The sequence below is a fragment of the Rhinatrema bivittatum genome, chromosome 10 (genome assembly GCF_901001135.1).
Source record: "Rhinatrema bivittatum chromosome 10, aRhiBiv1.1, whole genome shotgun sequence".
In the NCBI taxonomy this organism is placed as follows: Eukaryota; Metazoa; Chordata; class Amphibia; order Gymnophiona; family Rhinatrematidae; genus Rhinatrema; species Rhinatrema bivittatum.
In genome coordinates, this window is record NC_042624.1 from 79,217,162 (window position 1) to 79,240,600 (window position 23,439).

The 23,439-nt window shown below is 40.9% G+C and overlaps 1 protein-coding gene across 1 annotated transcript in view; it reads right to left on the bottom strand.

The window, feature by feature from the left end:
• Window positions 1-23,439, bottom strand: part of CDC7 (cell division cycle 7) — a 114,113-nt gene that overhangs the window by 56,237 nt on the left and 34,437 nt on the right. Inside the window, exons 8-9 of the mRNA XM_029618642.1 lie at window positions 9,803-9,981; window positions 5,801-5,883 (exon numbers count right to left, since the gene is read on the bottom strand). Of these exons, the coding sequence (XP_029474502.1) occupies window positions 5,801-5,883; window positions 9,803-9,981 (262 nt within the window). The remainder of the gene's footprint in view (window positions 1-5,800; window positions 5,884-9,802; window positions 9,982-23,439) is intronic.

A 23,439-nucleotide genomic window follows, 5' to 3' on the forward strand; every position in this document is an offset into this window, starting at 1 on the left:
ACAGTCTGGGTAAAGGGAATAAACATGGGTGTAGCTTGCTTATTGCAGCGGTTACTACCCCTACTACCCCTAATTAATCAAGCTAGGTATTTCACTTGGATGCAGCTCCATCACTGCTCTCTACATTAATGGTGGGGGTGGAAGGGAAATAGAACCAAGAGTTAAGAGAAAAAGATAAGTATGAGAGAAAAAAATGTGTGAAGCTTGCTGGGCAGACTAGATGGGCCATTTGGTCTTCTTCTGCCGTCATTTCTATGTTTCTATAAGTTTCTGTTTAACGACTTTTTGTTTCTCGATCACATCAATGAAAAAAGCAAAAATATGGACTATTTAATGACCAGTGATTATAAATAATAGACGTGGTCGAGAACGACCATATACACTCTGAGTGTCAATGTCTCTACATATGATGGTCATCTTAACTTTTTAATATAGTCTTCTGAATTTATATGGCAAATTCAATCGTGAATCAGAGCATCCAGTTAATAAGATCTTATCTCCCTCTTTTGACTGAAATGTCTTCACTTTTGCATTCTTGTTGATAGGGAATCTCACTCATGGATCTGATAGCTATCTGTTTACATTTTGATAGAACGCTTCCTGAGACAGTGACCACTCCTTGGAATCGACATCACTGCAACAGAGAAAATCTACCTGAACATTCTTCACTCCTGCTATGTGTGAGCAGAAATTACTTTTAAATTTCATTCTGCCCACTGAAGCAGAAAATCCATCTCTTCTGACACCCAGAGACTCTTGGTACCTCCTTGATGGTTCGCATACACCACTGCTGGGGTATTGTTGCATATTACCCTCTCAGAAGGGACATAAATTGCAGAAGATCTAACCTTATCGTTCTGGTTTGCAGACTCTTGATGGATCATCTCACTTCCTTCTCTGATCACAGGCTCTGAGCAATTTGACCCAAACAATGAGCTCCCCAACATGACAGGCTGGCCCCATCACCCAGATTGGAGTTTCAAGATCCACACCTAAATCCAATTTCCTGGACTGTAACCATCAATGCAAACTTATTCTGTCTATTCTGGCACAAGCAGTCTTACTGCATAATTTTGAGACTGAGAGTCCCATTTGGACAACAAAACTCTCTGAAGCAGTCTCATATGTACCCTTGCCCAGGGAACCAATTCCATTGCTGCCACCATGAAACCCAGAAGTTGCAAGTAACAAACAAAGTTAGATTCCAGAATGACAGAACTAAACAGCCTGTTGGTACAATAACTGAATCCATTGTTCTGTCAGATGAACACGACCCCTCTGTGTCAAAAAGAGCTCCTAAACACTCCAGAGTCTGAGGTTGCAAACAACTTTTGGAGAAGAAGACTAACCAACCCAACTCCTGCAAAAATCACCACACGCCTGATAGCCACTTTGCCTTCTTCAAGCTTTCCACTTATTAGCCAGTTGTTCAGATAAGGATGTCCTGACCTATCATATGGAGCATATCTGAAGCTGCGATGAGAGGACATCCCTGAGTGTGTCAACAGGGCCCATGGAGCCTGGGATGAAGGTTGGAATCCAGGTTGCATTGAGTGTAGAATGGAATGCAGCAGACAGTGTTGCGGTGTTGAAGCACTGTATGTCAAATGTACAGAGACTCCATGCATTGAATGCATCAATGCTTTTTGGTACATGTGGTGGCTCTTCGAGTGATATAGCTTCAACTTTGATGCATGCCAGCCAGTTTCACTCAACACCAAGGTTTCAGTATGCGTCAATGAAGGAGTTTTTGAAGAACTTTGTCCCACTCTATCTGAGGAAGTTATGGAATATGCACTTCGGGAGGAAAACTTGCTGTGGTTCCAGACAGATGCAGCCCTTCTATCTGGTTGCTTTGGAGAGCTGCAACATCGGCGGACAAATGACCACAGGCCTGGAAGTTGCTTGATTGTAGTTGGGTCCCAAGTAGCACAGTTGGTGCCCATCAGTGATGAACATAATCTGGCCGCAAATACAGCTTTGAAAGCCACTTACCGTGCCTTTCTTCTTCCCTGACATGACTGAGAAGGCTGGAGGGGAGGGGTTCCAGAAGAACCTATCCCCTATGAATTCTTCTATTGAACTTCTCTTTTTTTTTTTGGTAGCACTGAAAAGTGCTGTTTATGGGTGCTGCTGAGGAAGTGAGGCAACAAAAGATGAGAAAGAAAATGAGTTTAAAAATGGTTTGAAGAAAAATGTAAAGGCGAGAGAGCCCATATCCATGTTTAGCTTGGATAAAAAAATGACTGATAAGGCTCATGAGGCAACACCAGTATAGGAACTCCCACACATGTTCAGCAGAGCTCAAACCTGTAACTAGCTTGGAGAGACAAGTCCATGTGGTGCTGCCGGATGACTTCAGCTGCATGTAATGGCTCATTCAGCCTGCTTATCGACAGAAAATGCTTTTCATCCAACTTATTGTTTTGTTTTTTTGTTTTTAAAAAATTTATTAATCGCTTAACGCAAATGGCCTAAGCGATGTACATAATTACATACACAGAATTACAGTAAACATTTAACAAAGACTAAAAGTCAACAATATAAATTTAAATTAACATCAAATCAACAAATAAAACTTGTCACATTTGTATATGAAGTAAGATGACAAAACTTCATTACAATACATCTTATATAATACTCAATCAGTTAGATGGTATTAACTTCATTGCTTACGTCTCAAAAATACAGGTGAGAAAAAATCTGAATCAGTTAGATGGTAAACACTTCATAGCTAAATCTCAAAAGCTTCTTCTCTCCTAGGCAGTTTCCTGCTCAAGCTTACTGCTAACCCTGAGGGTGCTGGAAGAACTGGAGTGAATCCTGGGACTGAACTCTGACCCATACTAAAGGTTTGCTGCAAACACCAAAAAGACTTCCTCAAAACTGTAAGCCTGTAGCTTAACCCCGCAGGCACTGCAGAGCACATTTTTCTTCTCATGCTGTCAACACCATTATGGCTTCCCTGCACTGCACTCAAAAATGTAGAAAGGTACCACAGCTGGTAAGAAAAAAGGAGCATAGATTAACTGGAGATTCTGTCCCATAGGCCTTTCAGTCATCTCTGCCACACAGACCATCCCAGTCTGCGCTCTGCTACCTGTACTTTTTTTTTTTTGTAAACTTTATTCTTCCGGTCAGAAAGTTCAAACAAATGGGAGAGCACTCATACAGGGGAGAATATAGCAGATAGAGAGATACTGTGGGTGAGGAGGGGGAGGAACAGTAGGCTAAAGCCCAGAGCCAAATAAAAAATAACCCTGAAAGCCTCTTGGCTCAGGTCCTGTTCAACTGAGGGAGGGAGTTTGTGACTTTCATCTTAGGATCCTTCCTCAAAATAAAAGATCTATCTACCCCAGGGAAGTGAACTTGTCTTTCAGCGCAGGATCTACCCTTCAATATTCCCTTTCATCCAGCCTAACTCTCTATCTGCTATACCATGCAGTAGACTAAGGCATGGATACTGTGGGTGAGGAGGGGGAGGAACAGTAGGCTAAAGCCCAGAGCCAAATAAAAAATAACCCTGAAAGCCTCTTGGCTCAGGTCCTGTTCAACTGAGGGAGGGAGTTTGTGACTTTCATCTTAGGATCCTTCCTCAAAATAAAAGATCTATCTACCCCAGGGAAGTGAACTTGTCTTTCAGCGCAGGATCTACCCTTCAATATTCCCTTTCATCCAGCCTAACCATGCCTTAGTCTACTGCATGGGAAAGTTGCCTATCATTTGCTGAAGACAGAACAGTGGCAGATTATCGCTTCTCGACCATTTGGCTTAGATCAAGTGTAGAACAGTGGCAGGCTGAGGTCAACACGGATGCATATAAGAGGTGATGTCAGTGAACCTGTTGATCTCAGTTTCCATCTGCTGGTCGGTTGGCATAACCCATTCATTTAGACTGGTCTGACTGGATGAAGAAGAATGGCCTTTTAAAAAAAACTCTCCGTTCAATATGTGGGTAAATTAGAATCTGCCACGTACTTGCGATCTGAAATGGCATCAGTCGGAGACAGGATGCTGGGTTTGATGGACATACCAGAATGACATTTCTTATGTTAACTTACATTTATTTATCCTGTTCGTGAATTGTGCGAAGGAATTCCTGAGGACGAGGCTAAGATGTTTGCATACTTTTCCATTTTCAAAGCATGTACCTAAAATTTCCTGAAAATTTTCCATGCACATAATAGCAGGTATAAAAGTGTGTGGGTAAATCTGATGAGATAATTTTCAAAGCAGATTTATGCACATAAATCAGTTTTGAAAGCTGGCGTATGCACATGTTCTTGCCATCTAATTTAGGATGATTATTTGAAAATCACTCCTAGATTACAAATCAGGAGCACAAAAGGAGGAGATAATACTGTAGGTACAGGGTCATGGTTCTACTGCACTCTTAGGGGCAGATTTTCAAAGGGATACGCGCGTACCCCCCGAAAACCTGCCCCAAGCTCCCCCTGCGCGCGCTGAATCCTGGGACGCGCATAAGTTCCGGGGCTTTCCTGGGAGGGGTGTCACAGTGGCACGTCATCCGGGGGTGGGGCTGCGGGTGTGGTTCCGGCCAGGGGGCATTTCGGTCGCATGGCTGAGGCCTTCGAAACTGCTCCCCGGCCGGGGAATCACATGCCGGCAGCTGGCAGGCATAAGTTTTCAAACATAGGTGGGGGGTTTTTAGATAGGGCTGGGGGGGGTGGGTTAGGTAGGAGAAGGGAGAGGAAAGTGCGGGGTGGTGGAAGGAAAGTTCCCTCCAAGGCTGTGCGGCTCGGCGTGCGCAGACTGCCGATTTTGCGCAGCCTTTTGCGCCAACCCCAGATTTTAAAAGATACGCGCGTATCTATTAAAATCCGGCGTACTCTTGTTTGCACCGGTCGCGCGAACAAAAGTACGCGCGGGTGTACTTTTTAAAAATCTACCCCTATATATTTATTTGACTAACATATACCATCTGTCAACATTTCTGAGCAGTTTACATGTCACACTCATAATTTAAAATAAAACACTATTTAACTGTGGCATATAGTTACTAAGAATATGGAATCTTTATCTTATTGTTTCCAACTGACAAGACAAGGATGGTTTGCTTTGAGAAAGCAATTTCTAATGCAGATATCACACTGTACAAATAACTTACAAAGATTAGCTCCAATACTGTTCTTTTGAATTATAATGTGAACAAAGTGATTACTGAGATAGCCAATTTTAAAGTAAAGGAACACTCCTCACAGTAAGGGTGGTCAGGTTATAAACATTCTTCTTTAAGATGCAGATAAAGTATCTTTATTGGAGGACTTAAAATAGGCACTATTTGTTTTTAGCTATTCAGAATATAGGAGTATATGAGCAGCATAAATCAACAGTGATGCAGATGACGACTAAACAGAGTGGGCAAGTGTTTTTTCTGAAAAATATGTTACTACATGAATACATTTTTCAAATTTAGAAAACAGGATGCTGCGTCTTTTAAGATGAAAGTACTTAAAACCAAAATTGTAAGTTCTTGAATGAAGTGGTGAAAATGAATCGCTGGAAGTTGAGCAAAAAATATGATGTTAGCATGAATTCACTACCATTTATTAAAAATGGAAACAAACTCATGAATTCCTTAGGCATGTGGCCAACAGTCAAAATACAAAATTTTCATATTCCCTAGTTACTTTCTGTATTGCAGGATTCAGAAAAACAGGAAATAATGAGAAAGCCATAGGATGAACTCCATTTATAATTAGAAAAAGCTTTCACAGTCACAGATGTTATAATGCATGTGAATAAACTGTACAGACAAATGTAAGAGAACAAACAGTACCTGTAGTTTGATTGGGACACTTAGTTAGGACTTCTGGAGCACGAAACCCTGGTGTACCTGCCCTTGGAGCAACTTGCTGACGCCTTGTAATTGAAGGAAAACAAAAAATAGGTTTTAAAGATTTAGGAATTATTTTGGACTATAGCAAGGCCTATATTTTTAAAGCCATGCCTTTCAAAGAGTAGCATATACACACACACACACACACACACAAATTAAACATTCTTAAATTTAACTTAACTGAAAAATCATTAGAAAACTCAGTGAGCCTGAAACTCAGTGCCATTTGTCTGGCTAAGTTCAAATGTAGCTAAAGTTTGGATTTAACTGGACAAATGGCACTGAATATTAGGCTCACTTAATTTTCTGATGATTTTTCAGTTAAGTAATTGACCTCCTCCAAGTTATTCAGGTAAGTAGATAGAGAGATAAAACTTAGCCGGATAACTTGGAAGATTTCTGAAGTTGTTTTGGAATGGAGATTTAGCTGAATAAGTTATCCAGTTAACTCCAATATAAAACGTGTTAGTTGATAACTTATCTGGCTAACTCTGGTCATGCCACAGAATAGTTCTTCACTTAGCTGGATAAACTTTAAGATAATCAGATATGTTCATCAGCACTGCTTTGCCACTGAAAATCCCAACAAACTTAGGGGGTTATTTTCCAAAGGCTTATCGCATGCAAATTAGATTGGGGCGGAGTCGGGGCGGTGGTGGCTTCGCTGCCGGCGATAATGTTACTAACGTTATCATTGGCAGTAGTGCACCGAATAGCGCCACCTTTCACGGTGGTGCTATTCGGTGCGAAAGCCAGCAGCCAGCACACCGCGGCCACCTAAATCGCACAGCCGTGGTGCAAAGGCTGCGGGCTTTCGCAGGCCCCCCCCCCCCCCTCGCACCGCCGCCCCCCTGTTTTCTCAGGATTCATTATTCTGCGAAGAATGATGAATCCAGGCCTTAGCTGGATACGTTTATCCTGCTAACTTTGATGGACGGATAGCAGCTGAAAATATACCCCACTATGTAAAGTAAAAAGCACAAGATTTGAGATAAGAGGAAAATTACAGGCAAGGGTCCAATACAGAGCAATTGATCTTTGAAACAAATAGGCTTAGCATAAAAAAGGAAGCATGCTCCAAACACTTTAGCCAGATGTACCACAGATCTTCTCCCGTTTTAAGCCATACATATTAAAGGGTTCCCCCCATTTTGTGTCTATGGGAAAATGCTTAATACATCTGGTTCCTATAGAAAACTAAGAGGTCCATATTCAGCCATGGATTGTCAGTTTAAGCTAACTGGATAAAACTACTCAGATAAATCCTGGGGGCAATAATCAGAGGCAGTTTGTCAAAAACAAATTAGACAGATTTGGATATTCAGCAGCCACCTATCAGCAAGGTAAATGGATAAGTGTATCCATAATATTCACTTTTATGTACTACCTTTCTCATCTGAAGGAGACACAAGCAGCCTAAACTGAGACACTGAATACCTTAAAGAAAAATGTATTTAAAAAATTTTCCAAGTCCTCTACCTCCAGCTAATGGGATATTAATCATCACAATGACTGTTTAGCAGGTCTGATTGGGTGCTGGGCTGATTTTCAGTGTAGCTATATAAATTAGATACCGATGGCTCTGTTTTTGTCCACTGAACTCTTGATTTTGAATGTTGAATCAAAAGTGTTTGTGAATAAGAGCTATAAAGATTTTTTTTTATATGTGCATAAGAAATTTTTTATTAAGCAAGAAGAATATTTTGCAATCTCCCAGCCTTTAATGTAATTCTTTGCCTCTTACACAATGATTGGTATTATTGTTTCATCTGAGCCTCCTTAAGAAGCTTTTTAGTAAAACATAGCACTACCATGGTATTTTCTCTAGATGGAGGAAAGTAACTGGTATGATAATTTTTGCTTAAAGGAGTCTTTTAAACTTGTATGTGTGTTCCCTCAACACTAATTTGTTTTTGAAAATTGGACTTTTGAAATACTCACACACAAGTTTTTTTTTTGGTGCTCTACGAGTACAATAACTGACTACTGATTTCCCCCACAAATGCCTATGCTGTTAAAGGGTGACACAATGGGTGGATGTATGAAAACAGATTTTTCACTTGTAGAAAAAAAAACCACTGTTGTAAATTTTGTATGGAAGGTTTAGTGGTTACATGATTATGTATTTTTTGAAAACTTTTTTTTATTAAATTTCAAGCAAATATCCAAGCAAAACAGAACATGCAGAGAGATACATATCAAGAAAGAAATTAACACAAAAATATATTCTCTCTCTCATGTCTTATCAGCCCACCTCCAAGATTTACGAGAACCCTTTCAAAAACAGAAAGGTCTCTTTTTTTTAAAATCTTTATACTTGCGGCTACAGGCTCCAGCTGTCCAGCTGTAGGAGGGCGGAGAGGGAAATGGTCTCACCAGTTATCTTCCCCCTCATCAGATCAAAGATCCGGGCAGACCCAGGGGTTTCCAATCCCACCCGCTCGTCCGCTCCACCACCTGGAAGGATGGCCCCACCAGGACCCTACCGACCTTTGGGGTGGGCAAAGTAGTAATGCTAAGAATATTCCTAAAATCCCTCTTTTTTTTTTTTTTGCTCCCCAGACTGCAGGATTTGCATCACCTTCCATCTGCTGGAGACAGAAATTCTGATGGTCTGCAGGTGGCAAACCAGGTTAAGTGACAGTGTCAGTAAAACTTTCTATGTCTCTATCTGCTGGAAGGGAGGCAAAACCCAGGAGTCTGGACTGATCTGGGTATGTACAAGGAATTGGCTAACTTAGACAAATAATGGTAAATGTTGGGTTACCTGGCTAAGATTTATCCAGCTAATTACTTAGGCCTGGATTTATCATTCTTTGTAGAATGATGAATCCTGCGAAAACGGGGGGCGGGCCTCCGAAAGCCCGCAGCCTTCGCACCATGGCGGTGCGACTTCGGCGGCCGCGGTATGCCGGCTTTCGCACCGAATAGCACCACAATGATAGTAACATTATCGCCGGCAGAGAAGCCACCGACTCCGCCTCTAATCTAATTTGCATGCTATCACATGCGAAAAGGGCCTTTTTGCGTGCGATAAGCCTTTGGAAAATAACCCCCTTAGTTAGATAAACTGAAGGCATTAGGGACTCAGGAAAATTTTAATCCTGGCATTTGTTGGCTAAAAGCCAAACTTAGCTAGACAAATGCACTGAATATGGTTTCTCCTCCAAGTTATCCAAGTAAATTTATCTGGATACGTAAGGACAGCTCTTTGGCATGACTAACGTTATCTGGATAACTCAGCCTGATAACAATGAATTGTGGTGTTAACTGGATAATTTAGCACCAGCCCAGAACCACCCCCACCCCCCCAAATTTATTCAGGTAAGTTACTTGTCTGAACACCCAGATAAATCACAGACTGAGTACAGTGGGATTTGAAATCCTGTGATTTGTCCAGCTAAGTCCTGAATTTAGCCAGACAAACTTCTCCAATATGGATCTCTAAATTTACGAACAAAACATTGGACATCTAATGAACTGTTCTCACTCGGACTGAAACTAGTGCATTCACTGGTTCATGCCCGTTCCCAACACCAGACATAGGTCAATTTTAATTGCTGTGGAACAGCTCCTGAAACATTCCTAATGGGAAAAAGAATTTTCCACAAAAGTGAAAGAGCACCAAGCTTACTTCTAAATCTGCTGGGCACAGATGTAGTTATTGTAAACAATTCTCAGTTATTTTTAAAGGGAAACAATAGACTTACAATACAACATTATTTTAAAATTACTTGTATTCATATTTAAAATCATAAATAAGAGACATTTAAAATGATCTCCATATGAAATGATTTTTAAGCTGTCCCTGTAAAGAAAAGAATACTGTGTCATCCTAATTATATCATACTGAGCAGGTCCCAGTGCTTTGCCTATATTCAACAATTTAAACAATTACTAAATCTACTGGTAAGCATTGTGCTTCATTTTATAACACATTACCTTGAAAGGCAAATACTGCACACTCTATCTGTTGCATAACATTTGCAGGTCAGGTTAGCTGGGCAAGTCTTGGCAGCTTTTCCACCCATACCATTGTTCAAGGTTTTTGAACAAACAACCTTCTTTTTTGTCATTAACTTCTTCGATTCAGCATCCATCACCTTGGATTGCTTTGCAATCTGTAAATTTAAAAAGTGCTACATTTTTAACAGTACAAAATATCTAAAACCCTAATATCAGAAAAGTATTACTGAAATATCTTATCACTTTAAACTGGAGTACTAAAACCTGACAAAGCAGATGATAATCAGATTAATACACTGAATGGCTATTAAACACTGTATGTAGGCTAGACATTTTATATTTTTGCCACTACTCTGAAAAATTTGGAAGCATGCAAAATTCTCAGGAGTAAACTGCTGCAGGAGAAAGATTTGGATATTCCCCAAGTCAACCCAAATGTTTTTGTACAACATGAAAAAAAACAACCAAAAAAAACCCCACAGCTTAAATATCAGATATTTGACCATGTATGCTGCTCAGGAATTTTAGAGTTGAATTCCTTGTTATTTTCCAACAATACATTTTTTATGACCAAAGCTAACAAGTTAATTATATACTGTATTAATGAAATCATAGTCCAAAATTGCATAAAAGAAAATAGTAAAACAACCATGTCAGAGGTAGGAAAGTGATCATTAAAAAACAAAAAAAACCCAAAAAAACCCCAGCTGCTCCAAACACTAAACATGCAAGAGCAACAATATTCATTTATACATTTTCAAACTGCTATTCTCAATAAAATCATATTATATGGTTTACATAATTGATTAAACAGCACCAAAGAAGAGCTGAAGAATCCTAGTGTGATAAGTCACCCAAAAAAAAGGAGTCAGGAGTAGCCTAGTGGTTAGAGCAGGGGGCTATGACCCAGGGAAACCAGGGTTCAAATCCCAATGTCACTTCTTGTGACCTTGGGCAAGTCGCTTTACCCTCCATTGCCTCAGGTACAAAATTAGATTATAAATCATGTGGGGATAGGGAAATACCAATAGTACCTGAATGTAATCTGCTTTGATGCACACTTTGAAGTGCGAAAAGCAGAATATATAAAAACCTAAATAAAAAAAGAACGTAAATCCAATAAACTTGAAAAGAACTTGGTCTTCCACAAAACAACTTAAACATACACAATTAATGCAAGGCAACAAGGACTGAATTACATAGTCTGGATAGACAGATAAGCATGGGTGTAGCTTGCTTATTGCTGAGGTTAATACCCCCAACTAATTAAGCTATTTCACTTAAATGCAGTTCCAGCACTGCTCTCTACATTAATAGCAGGGGTGGAAGGGAAATAGAATAAAAAAGGTTACTAAGAGAAACAGATAAGTATGTGAGAGAAAAAAAAGTGCGAAAGTGTGTGTGTGTGTGTGTGTGTCTGTGTGCCCTACAAGGCACTGCATGGACCACCCAGTCAACTCAATCATTCACCTTGAGAGCAGTCCTATATTTTTCAAAGTATATTGGATAAATCTATATTAAAAAAAAATCACAATCAGCAGTTTTAGGTACAAACTAATCAAAAGCTCAACATGCCGGTGTTTCGCATCTAATGCTTCCTCAAGGGCTAAATTGTGTAAGTGTCGTTTACTTGGAATAACATTAAATAGCATTACACTGTTGTCATTCTTTATCCGGACTGGAAAGTCTCAAAGTATAAGAAGGATGGTTGGGAAGGGATCGAAGATTTCAAAGGCAGAACCAGCCTCAGATTTGGTTTTTTTTTAACAAGTTGCAACAGACTTCACAGTCACAAACCTAAATTTGGCTTTAAAAGACCCTTTGAGAAGATTCATTTGTGTAGATGGGAAAAGAGCAGTTTCTGCAGGCTGCTTCCTCCATCACTTTGCTGGCAGAGAGATCGGCAGAGAGAAGCTCCAACATGCCTGTGAAATCACCTGTTGAATTAATAACTTGATATAGAATTGGAGCTGGGCAGGCTCTGCTGTGCCTGAAGGAACTTCCCTGTTCGACTATCGGAGAGGAGGTAAATAGCATGGCATGCTTGACATTCTTTGGGGGCGAAGCAGCAGTAGAATAGCTGCTGATGCTGCCAAAAAACAGAAGTGCCAACCAGGCCCTGTCTCTTGTAAACTACAATGCTGCCTTCCACTGTAGGAGCCAGGTTTCAATTTTGTAACCCACCCAGTTTTGCCTCTTGGCGGGATGCCGACCCTCTGTGAATTGTACCCGCCTTCATGCCTGCCTACTTACAAGCCAGGCAAACTGCATTGACTGATGTGATGAGCCGCTGTAACGTAACCGTAGCACCAGGCCTCCATTTTCATGGACATTTTGGAAGCAAGTGGAGGGAGGGTGATCACTTCAGACACCCTAACTAAATCAGTCTGTGGAAAAGGCTGTGCTGTAAGCTTTTTTTTTTTTTTTTTTTTTTAAACCATACATTACTGTCTTCCTGCTCTCCTACTGGAAGAATATGATGTTAGTAGCTTCTGCTGCCAGACCTAGCTAAGGGAACAGTTAACAGGTACTACCATGTGACCTAGGACAACCAACATGTCTTTGGTTGAAACTTGAGTCTTCTGTCGAAGGCTCCAGATCAAGGTCTGAAGACAGCTTGCTTGCTCTACTGGAAGAAACCAGTCTCCTCCAGATAGTCTATCCATGCTCCTATGAACTTGATTCTTTGGGTAGGAATGAGGTTTGATTTGGCTAAATTCACAATGAAACCCAGATGACTGAAGATGATGGATCATTTTCTGTAGGACATCTAACACCCCTGCCTTTAGCTTGTTGTCCAGGTAGGGGAAGACCGATTCTTCAGCAATGAAAGGTGTACTGCTACTACCTCTAGATATGTGGTGAAGACCCTGGGGGCTGCTGACAGCCCAAAAGAGTACCTGGTATTGATAGTGGTAGCAATCCACCACGAAAAAGAAGAATTGCCAATGGAAGCAATAGATGAATATATGGCCATATGCATCTTTCAGATCCAGAGTGGATATCCAATCTCCCATTTGAAGGAAGGCAAATATGTGGAGAGAGTTCATTTTGAACTTGTCCGCAATAAGCTCTCAGGATAGGCCTCAACCTCTTCCCATTCTCGGGATGGGGGGGGGTTGAATAAGAAAATAGTGGGAGTAGAATCCTCTGCCATATTGGTCAGGAGGGACACGTTTTATTGCCTGCTGGCTGAGAAGCAACTCAACCTCAATAAAGAGTTGGATCTGGATTGAAGGCTGAACAAAGAAGAAGCATAAATAGTAACCAGATTGCACAATCTTTAGGACACAATGGTCCTTTACGATTTTTCACCACTCTAAAAGATAAAGATGAATCCTTTCCCCCTACTGAAGGAGTTGAGGCTGGTCAAAACTCAGCCCAGTTTTGGGCTGGGCTCGTTGCACTGTTTTTGGCTAATGTCTCTCATGCTGATGCCTGTGAGCCAGAAGCTGCTACTAAGGAAGTTCAGATTGAGTGCAATACTGCTGAAACTGCCAGAAGGGGTGTCTTGAAGTAGGAATGCTTAAAAGTGAAGTAAGGACATCTCAAAGAAGCTGGCCAATCAGAGCTGTCGAGAGAGACTGGATGGCAACATGCTGCTCCTGAGGTTCGGGGGGGGGGGGGGGGGGGATGTTTACCTATCATTTGCACCAATATGATGTTGAAATCTCACAACACTGGTGGTTTTGCAATTGGAGGCTTTATATGCCACAAGCTTGTTATAAGTTACTTGTAAACCGGCACTTGTAAACCGGCACTTGTAAACCGGCACTTGTAAACCGGCACGATGTGCAAACGGTTGCCGGTATATAAAATAAAATAAATAAAAATAAATAAATAAATAAGCTCTTCATAAAACCCTACACAAAAACCTACCCAATATTTTCAAATTGGCAGAACCACCCAACTTAACTTATTTAATTAAATAATATGAAGACAGTGGTAGTTTCATATCTTATACTGTTTTAAAAGATACCATCCCGGTTACCCCAGTATTCTTTATTACAATCATCAGTTTACCACCCACCTCCGTGAATTTATGTGGAAAAAGTGCTGTCAAAACATGTTTTTTTTCCCTTTTATAAAACATGCCACCGTTCTTTCAAACCATTAATTCATAACATATCCACTTAGTCACCTTTCTTAAATACACTTTATAAACCAAGAAATAATTCTTAAATAATCTAAAGTTGCTTGATAGTCCTGTTGCTTGATCTTCCCAAACAATGTTTAATCCTCAAATTACTCAACAAACCTGTTGCTTGTATGTTACAAGCCCTTCATAAACATCAATACCAGAGGATGAATGGAGATTGGCTTTCCATCCACTTGACGGTGGTAAACAGCAATGACACTTAGATGCATGTTGACCGATACGAAAGTCCAAAGATGAAAGGGAGAATAACTACTGAAGAAGATCTTTCGGAGTACAGGCAAATGGATTCTGCATGCCTACTTGGCTCTAAGATGAGCAATGCTTCCATTTATTGCCATATGCTCTTCTAGGGGACTGCTTCCTTGCCAATATCACAATATGCTCAACCTCCTTAAATAGTGACAATGGGAAAACTATTGAGCACTCAACATTCATGCCATTAAGGGAGGGGAGACTCAGATGACAGCCAACCCTCAAGTCAGCAGGGCCAGGTCAGTTCCCAGAGGGATCAGTAGACAGGCTGCCAACTTGATGAGCTAAGAGAACCACACCTGTCTGGGACAAGTCGGGACAATGAGGATAAACCATCCTTAAGTACCTTCTGCACCGACCTCACCACCAACCTAAGTAGAGGAAAAGCATTCAGCAGATCTACATTCCACTTGAACAGAAAAGCATCTAGAGCAGACCTGAACTTGCTTTGAAGAATGGAGCAAAATCTTTTGACTTTCCTATTGCTTTCTGATGCAATCAAGTTGACAGATAGTCCACTCCAAAGGTCAACTAGCCTGTTTGCCATGCCTTGAATCCAGAAACCACTCATAGGGGTTGATAAACTAATGGAACAGCATGTTGGACACCCCACGATAAGTTGCTTGAAGAAAAGCTTTATGACTAACAACCCATTCCCAAATTCTCAGATTCCTGACAGAAGGTCCAAAATCATGTGCCCCCTAGTCTGCTCATGTAGAACACTGCCACTTGGATTTGGATCAGAATTATTTTTTCCCTGAAGAAGATGCGAGAATAATGCATGCTGAATGGCTCATAGTTGCAAGAGGTTAATCTGAAACAGACGTTTCGTTTTCAGCCAAGCTCTCTGAGTTCGGAAGGAGCTTGTGTTCATACCCCATTCCTTTGGTGGATGTATCTATCACCAGCCTTACCCTGAGGAGATAAAACCTGGAAAGGTCTATCTATTTCCATAATTCTTCATTCCAGGCACGAATGGAGGGAAGCTTTCCTCTCTACAGTTACTCTAATGGGATACCACAAGGGCTGACGCAGCTGCAATCCCTAAGAATGAAAACTTCACTGGAGAACTCTCATGCAATCAACTCGAACTGGCGTTCCCCAAGAGCCAGCCCTTTCTGCCTTGTTATTTAACATATAAGTGGCTTGCAAAAGCATTTGACCCCCTAAAAAGTCAACAGATGTGTGGATTGCAAATGACACAAACAGATTGTTCCAGAAATTATGTTTATTGCAAACCAGCATGCTCTTAACGTAAATTTTCAAAGTCACAATTCATTATTTTACATAAACTGCAGATAAAGTTAAAAACTGAAAAATGCTGCTTGCATAAGTATTCAACCCCATATACTGTGGAAGCCTCAAGTTTACACAGATGAAAGATATTGCCCTAACAATTGGTCTCTACCCGTGAATCAGTAAAAAAAAAAAAGTTAACTTTTCTGGATAAATGGCTCTCTAATTCCAGAATCATTGGTCAGACTGTGAATCTGAAGGAAAGCTGTGACAATAAAGACCAAAGAGCATTCTAAGGAAATTAAAGAAAAAATTATAGGCATGCACAAGTTAGGAAAAGGCTAGAAAATAATATCCAACTGCTTGCATATTTCAGTGAGCACTATTGGATCAATTGTGAGGAAATGGAAGTTGCATCATACTACCCAGACACTGCCTAGACAAGGCCATTCCTCAAAAGTCAGCATCACAGCAAGAAGAAAACTTGTGAGGGAAGCCACAGAAAGACCAATAATCACTTTGAAGGAGCTACAGAGTTTGGTGGCTGAGTCTGGAGAGGAGATGCACTAGTCAACCATATCAAGAGCTCTGCATACAACTGGTCTGTATAGAAAGAAGCCATTACTGAAGAAAAACCACATCAAAGCACGGCTGGAGTTTGCTAGAAGGCAGAGTGGACCCAGCTAAAATATGAGATAAGGTTTTGTAGTCAGATGAGACAAAAATTGAGCTTTTTGGCCAAAATTCAAAACACTATGTGTGGCGCAAACTTAACTGCCCATTCCTAAGCAAACACCAACCCAATAGTAAAGTATGGGAGTGGCAGTATCCTGTTGTGAGAATGATTTTCCTCAGTGGGGACTGGGCATCTTGTTAAAATTGTCTTGGTACTGCAAGACAACATGCTTCAGTCTGCTAAAAAACTAAAACTTGGGAGAAAGTGCACCATTCAGCAAGACAATGATCCCAAGCACAAGACCAAAGCAACACAGGAGTGGTTGAATAACAAAAAGGTGAATGTTCCACAATGGCCATGTCAAAGTCCACATCTCAATCAAATCGAGAATCTATGGCACTATTTGAAAATTGCAGTCCATAAGCGTCATCCAACCAACTGAACAATCTGGAGCAAATCTGTCAGAAAGAATGGGCAAAAATCATTCCCAAACTTGTGTAAAGCTGGTAGAATCTTATCCCAACAGATAAAGCAAATGGTGGTTCTACCATGTACTAGCCTGAAGGGATTGAATACATATACAAGCAGCATTTTTCAGTTTTTAATTTAATTTACAAAAAATGCAAAGAAATAATGAATTGTGACTGAAAATTTACTTTAAGAGCATACTGGTTTATAATAAACATACTGCCTGGAATAATCTGTGTGTCATTTGTAATTCACACAAATCTGCTGAAAAGCAAGAGCAAAATGAAACCTATCTGGTTCTCAAAGGAGGTGGCTGACAAAATAAAAGCTGAAAGAACAGCGTTCAAGAAATATAAAGAATCCCAAAGAGAGGAACACAAGGAAGAATATATGGTGGAACAGAGGGAGACAAAGAAAGCAATCAAGAAAGCGAAAATTCAAGCGGAAGAAAGGATTGTCAAAGAGGTAAAGCAAGGTGACAAAACATTTTTCAGATACATCAGCGAAAGGAGAAAAGCCCAAAGTGGTATACTGAAATTGAAAGGTGAAAAGGATCAATGGGTGGAGACAGATGAAGAAATGGCAGAAATATTAAACGAATACTTCAGTTCAGTATTCACTAAAGAAGACCCCAGAGAAGGACAGACACTAGTTAACAAGAAGCTGGAGAGAAGCGGAATAGATAAAACTCCGTTTACAGAAGAGAATGTACGGGAAGAGCTAGGAAAACTGAAGGTGGACAAAGCCATGGGGGCCTGATGAGGTTCATCCCAGGATACCGAGGGAGCTCAGAGATGTGCTGGCAGCTCCGCTGTGTGACCTGTTCAATAGCTCTCTGGAAACGGGAGTGGTGCCGAGTGATTGGAGAAGAGCGATGGTGGTCCCGCTTCACTAGAGCGGGATCAGACAGAAGACTGGAAACTACAGGCCGGTTAGCCTCACTTCGGTGGTGGGAAAGATACTGGAGTCGCCGCTGAAGGAAAGAATTGTGAACTATCTACAAGCAGCAGAATTGATGGACCAGAGGCAGCGTGGTTTCACCAAGGGAAGGTCCTGTCAGACAAATCTGATTGACTTTTTTGATTGGGTGACTAAGGAATTGGATCGAGGAAGAGCACTCGATGTCATCTAATTGGATTTTAGCAATGCTTTTGATACAGTCACGCACAGGAGGCTGGTGAATAAAATGAGAAGCTTAGGAGTGAGTGCCGAGGTGGTGGCCTGGATTGCAAACTGGTTGACGGACAGAAGACAATGTGTGATGGTAAATGGAATTCTCTCTGAAGAGAGAGCGGTGTTAAGTGGAGTACCGCAAGAATCTGTGTTGGGACCGGTCCTGTTCAATATCTTTGTGAGCGACATTGTGGACGGGATAGAAAGTAAGGTTTGTCTTTTTTGTGGATGACACTAAGATCTGCAACAGAGTGGACACGCCGGAAGGAGTGGAGAGAATGAGATGGGATTTAAGGAAGCTGGAAGAGTGGTAGAAGATATGGCAGCTGAGATTCAATGCCAAGAAGTGCAGAGTCTTGCATATGGGGTGTGGAAATCCAAAAGAACTGTATTCGATGGGAGGTGAAGGGCTGATGTGCACGGAGCTGGAGAGAGACCTTGGTGTGATAGTGTCTAACGATCTGAAGTCAGTGAAACAATGTGACAAGGCGATAGCTAAAGCCAGAAGAATACTGGGCTGCATAGAGAGAGGAATATCGAGTAAGAAAAAGGAAGTTATTATCCCCTTGTACAGGACCTTGGTGAGGCCTCACCTGGAGTACTGTGCTCAGTTCTGGAGACCGTATCTCCGAATGGACAGAGACAGGATGGAGGCGGTCCAGAGAAGGGCGACCAAAAAAGTGAAGGGTCTTCATCGAATGACTTATGAGGAGATATTGAAGAATCTAAATATGTACACCCTGAAGGAAAGGAGGAGCAGAGGTGATATAATACAGACTTTCAGATACTTGAAAGGTTTTAATGATCTAAAGACAATGACAAACCTTTTCCACTGGAAAAAAAAAATCAGCAGAACCAGGGGTCATGATTTGAAACTCCGGGAAGGAAGACTCAGAACCAATGTCAGGAAGTATTTCTTCACGGAGAGGGTGGTAGATGCCTGGATCGCCCTTCCGGAGGATATCACTTTCAATTATACCTTCCCCTTTACTCCCCTTTTTCCCCATTCCCGTTACTTCTATTTTATCAATAACTACACTCTTTCCCATCCCTCTCGTTTCTCCCTCTTCTCAACCCCCAATCTTTCATTGATTTTTAACATATTTGATAATAATTATATTTTGTAATACATATCCCATTTTTTCCCTCATTTGTTATATTACATTGTATCCATTTTTTAGTTAAAATTGTTATATGTAAACCGACGTGATGGCATTGCTGAATATTGGTATATAGGTATATAAAAGCAAATAAACAAGTGGTGAAGACCAAAACTGTGAAGGACTTCAAAAGGGCGTGGGATAAATACTGTGGACCCATAAAGTCTAGAGGATATGAATGAAGAGAAGAGGCATGGGGGTAGCTTGCGGGAATGACAGCTACTAACTGGAGATTAATATCCTTATTCAATAAACATACTCACTGTTAATGCGACTCCAGCATTGCTCTATGCTTCAATGGCAAGAGGAAATGTGGTAAAAAGGATTTGCATTCACAAAAAAGCGGGGGACTAGCTTGCTTGTTGCAGCAGTTACTACCCCAAACCAAATAAGTCTGATACTTCACTTTCAATGAATATCCAGCATAGCTCTCTGCTTCAACGGCAGGGGGGAAAGAGGAAAAGAGGATTTATATTCAGGCAACAACCAACAAGGACTGAATTACATAGTCTGGGTAAACAATTATGGGTGTAGCTTGCTTGTTACGGCGGTTACTACCCCGAATCAATTAAGCCTGATACTTCACTTGGAATACATATCCAGGGCAAGTCACTGCTTCAACGGCAGGGGGGATAAAGAAAAGAGGATTTATATTCAGACAACAACCAAGGACTGAATGGCACAGGCTGGGTAAACAAATAAGCGTGGGAGTAGCTTGCTTATTGCGGCAGTTACTACCCCTAACCAATTAAGCTAGATACTTCACTTAGATGCAGCTCCAGCACTGCTCTCTACATCAATGGCAGGGGTGGAAGGTAACTAGAACCAAAAAGTTACTAATAAGGGCCAAGAGTAACAGATAAGTATGAGGGGGAACAAAAAAAGTGTGAAAGCTTGCTGGGCAGACTGGTTGGGCCGTTTGGTCTTCTTCTGCTGTCATTTCTATGTTTAGGGAGTCGAATACTTTTGCAAGTCACTGTATATGGCACTACTCTACACATTATCATCAGAATTAGGCATAAATTACAAACTGTATGCTAATGGCATTCAGTTTTTGTACCTGTGGTGCCAGCTTGGGATGCAACATTTGAGACTGTTTCAATTTTCTTGACATCTGTGAGAAAAAACTTATGGCACAATAAAACATAGGTAATGATTATAAGTAGAACTCCCTCTATGGGTCTATCAGTAAGATATTCATTGTAAACCAAGTACAGTTATGCTCATAAGTTTACACACCCCTGGCAGAATTTGTAAGATGTGTAGCATTTTAAGAAAACATGAGCCATCAGACAAAACACGTCTGTTATTTTTAATGTGTTTCAAATTAACTATTATGTATCACAGAATAGTACACTCATTAAACAAACCATAACAATAAGGGAAATAATAAAATAGTCCTGTTCAAATGTTTGCATACCCTTGAATGTTTGGGCTGATAATAATCACTCATGTTGACACACACAGGTTGAGATGGCAATGAAGGTAAGTATCCACACCTGTGACTTCTTTGACTGTAATTAGTGTCTGTGTATAAATAGTCAATGAGTTTCTTAGCTCTTGAGAAACCCTTGTGCATTTAATCCAGGGCTGCACTGACTTGGGTGGTTACTGAAGCATGGAGAAACCAAAAGATGTGTCAAAGTATCTGTGAGCAAAAGTAGTTCAACTTTATAAATCATGAAAAGGATATAAAAAGATATGCAAAGATTTGAAAATGCCAGTCAGTACTGTTCAAACTCTGATCAAGAAATGGAAAATTATGGGTTCCGTTAATACCAAGGTAGACCAACAAAGATTTCAGACAACTTCTAGGAAAATATGTCAGGATGCAAAGAAAAACCCACACGCAACTTTTACTGAAATACAGGCTTCTCTGAAAAAGTGGTGTGACTATTTCAGCATGCATAATAAGGAGATACTTGAACAAAAATGGGCTTCATGGTAGAATTGCCAGAAAAAGAAAAAAAGCCATTGCTGCACAGACGCCACAAAACAGCCTGCTTACATTACACCAAACAGCACCTAGAGAAGCCACAAAACACCTCTGTAACAAAACAATTTGGAGTAATAAGACCAAAATTGAACTTTATGATCACAACCATAAATGCTTTGAAGAGAAGCACACCATCCCTAGCATGAAGCATGGAGGTGATCTCTGCTGTTTTGGGGGGGACTGTGAACTACAGCAGCACAAGGAATTTAGTGAAAATTGATGGCAGGATGAATGCAGCATCTTTTCAGAAAATACTGGAGAATTTGCATTCAGCACCCAGGAAGTTGCACATGATGCACACTTTGACTTTCCAACATGACAATAATCTGAAATATATGACCAAGTCATCCCTTCAGTGGCTGCAGCAGAAGAAAAAAGTGAAGGTTCTGGAGTGGCCATCACAGTCTCCTGACCTCATCATCAATGAGCCACTTTGGGGAGAACTCAAACATGCAGGATTTACCGGATCTGAAGGCTTTTTGGCTAGATTAGGCAGCTTTACCACATGAGAAAATATAGGGCCTCATTCATGATTATCATAAAAGGCTGCAAGCCATCATTAGAACATAAGAGCTAAGAAATTGCCATGCTGGGTCAGACCAAGGGTCCATCAAGCCCAGCATCCTGTTTCCAACAGAGGCCAAACCAGGCCACAAGAACCTGGCAATTATCCAAACACTAAGAAGATCCCATGCTACTGATGTAATTAATAGCAGTGGCTATTCCCTAAGTAAACTTGATTAATAGCCGTTAATGGACTTCTCCTCCAAGAACGTATCCAAACCTTTTTTGAACCCAGCTACACTAACCACATCCTCTGGCAACAAATTCCAGAGCTTTATTGTGCGTTGAGTGACAGAATTTTCTCCGATTAGTCTTAAATATGCTACTTGCTAACTTCATGGAATGCCCCCTAGTCCTTCTATTATTCGAAAGTGTAAATAACCGAGTCACATCTACTCGTTCAAGACCTCTCATGATCTTAAAGACCTCTATCATATCCCCCCCTCAGCTGTCTCTTCTCCAAGCTGAACAGCCCTAACCTCTTCAGCCTTTCCTCATAGGGGAGCTGCTCCATCCCCTTTATCATTTGGTTGCCCTTCTCTGTACCTTCTCCATCGCAACTGTATCTTTTTTGAGATGCGGCGACCAGAACTGTACACAGTATTCAAGGTGTGGTCTCACCATGGAGCGATATAGAGGCATTATGACATTTTCCATTTTATTAACCCTTCCTAATAATTCCTAACATTCTGTTTGCTTTTTTGACTGCTGCAGCACACTGAGCCGACAATTTCAAAGTATTATCCACTATGATGCCTAGATCTTTTTCCTGGGTGGTAGCTCCTAATATGGAACCCAACATCGTGTAACTACAGCAAGGGTTATTTTTCCCTATATGTAACACCTTGCACTTGTCCACATTAAATTTCATCTGCCATTTAGATGCCCAATCTTCCAGTCTTGCAAGGTCCTCCTGTAATGTATCACAGTCTGCTTGTGATTTAACTACTCTGAATAATTTTGTATCATCCGCAAATTTGATAACCTCACTCGTCGTATTCCTTTCCAGATCATCTATTAAATAAATGAGGCTTGACCGACGTGCCACAAATGCGCAGAAGAGAGCAGCTCTACTGCGCATGTGCGGGTGAACACATCGGCCAGAGCAGAGCGTCAGCTCTTTGAAAACATGGCAGCGGTGAGGAGCGGTAGTGGCGGCGCACGCGAGGGAGGGAGGGACCTCCCCCAGAGATCTTCCATTTGTGCCATCCGAAGGGGTTGTGAATGAGCTGAGAGAGTGGGAGGGAGGGGGGGAGTGACTGAGGGGAGGGAGGGAGAATAGAGGATGTGGGGAGAATGAGGGGGAGGGGGAAGGAAATGGACCGAAAATTTTTTTTTAATGTAGCCCGTTGTTACGGGCTAAACGACTAGTTTATATATATATATTGAAAAGCACTGGTCCAAATACAGATCTCTGAGGCACTCCACTGTTTACCCTTTTTTCCACTGAGAAAACTGACCATTTAATCCTGTTTCCTGTCTTTTAACCAGTTTGTAATCCACGAAAGGACATCGCCTCCTATCCCATGACTTACTTTTATTATTTCTCTTATTGCTATTGTTTGTTTAATTATTGTGTCATTCTGTGATGCATAATAGTTTAATTTGAAACATTAAAAATAAACTTGCATTTTGTCTGATCACATGTGCTCTTAAAATGCTACACATCTTACAAATTCTGCCAGGGGTATGTAAACTTATAAACACATTTGTACGTAATTTGTGATTTATAGTGTATGCTAGACTCTCCATGCAGGCTCAGGTTGAGATGGAGTTGAAAACCTCAATTTATAAACTCCAGACGCTTCATCGATTGAGACCATTATTAATAGATACGATTTCCGCTTAGTACTGGAAGCATTAGTTTTATCCAGCACAGACTGTTGCAATTCATTGTATGTGGAGCTTCCAGCAAGTACAATTTGTGTA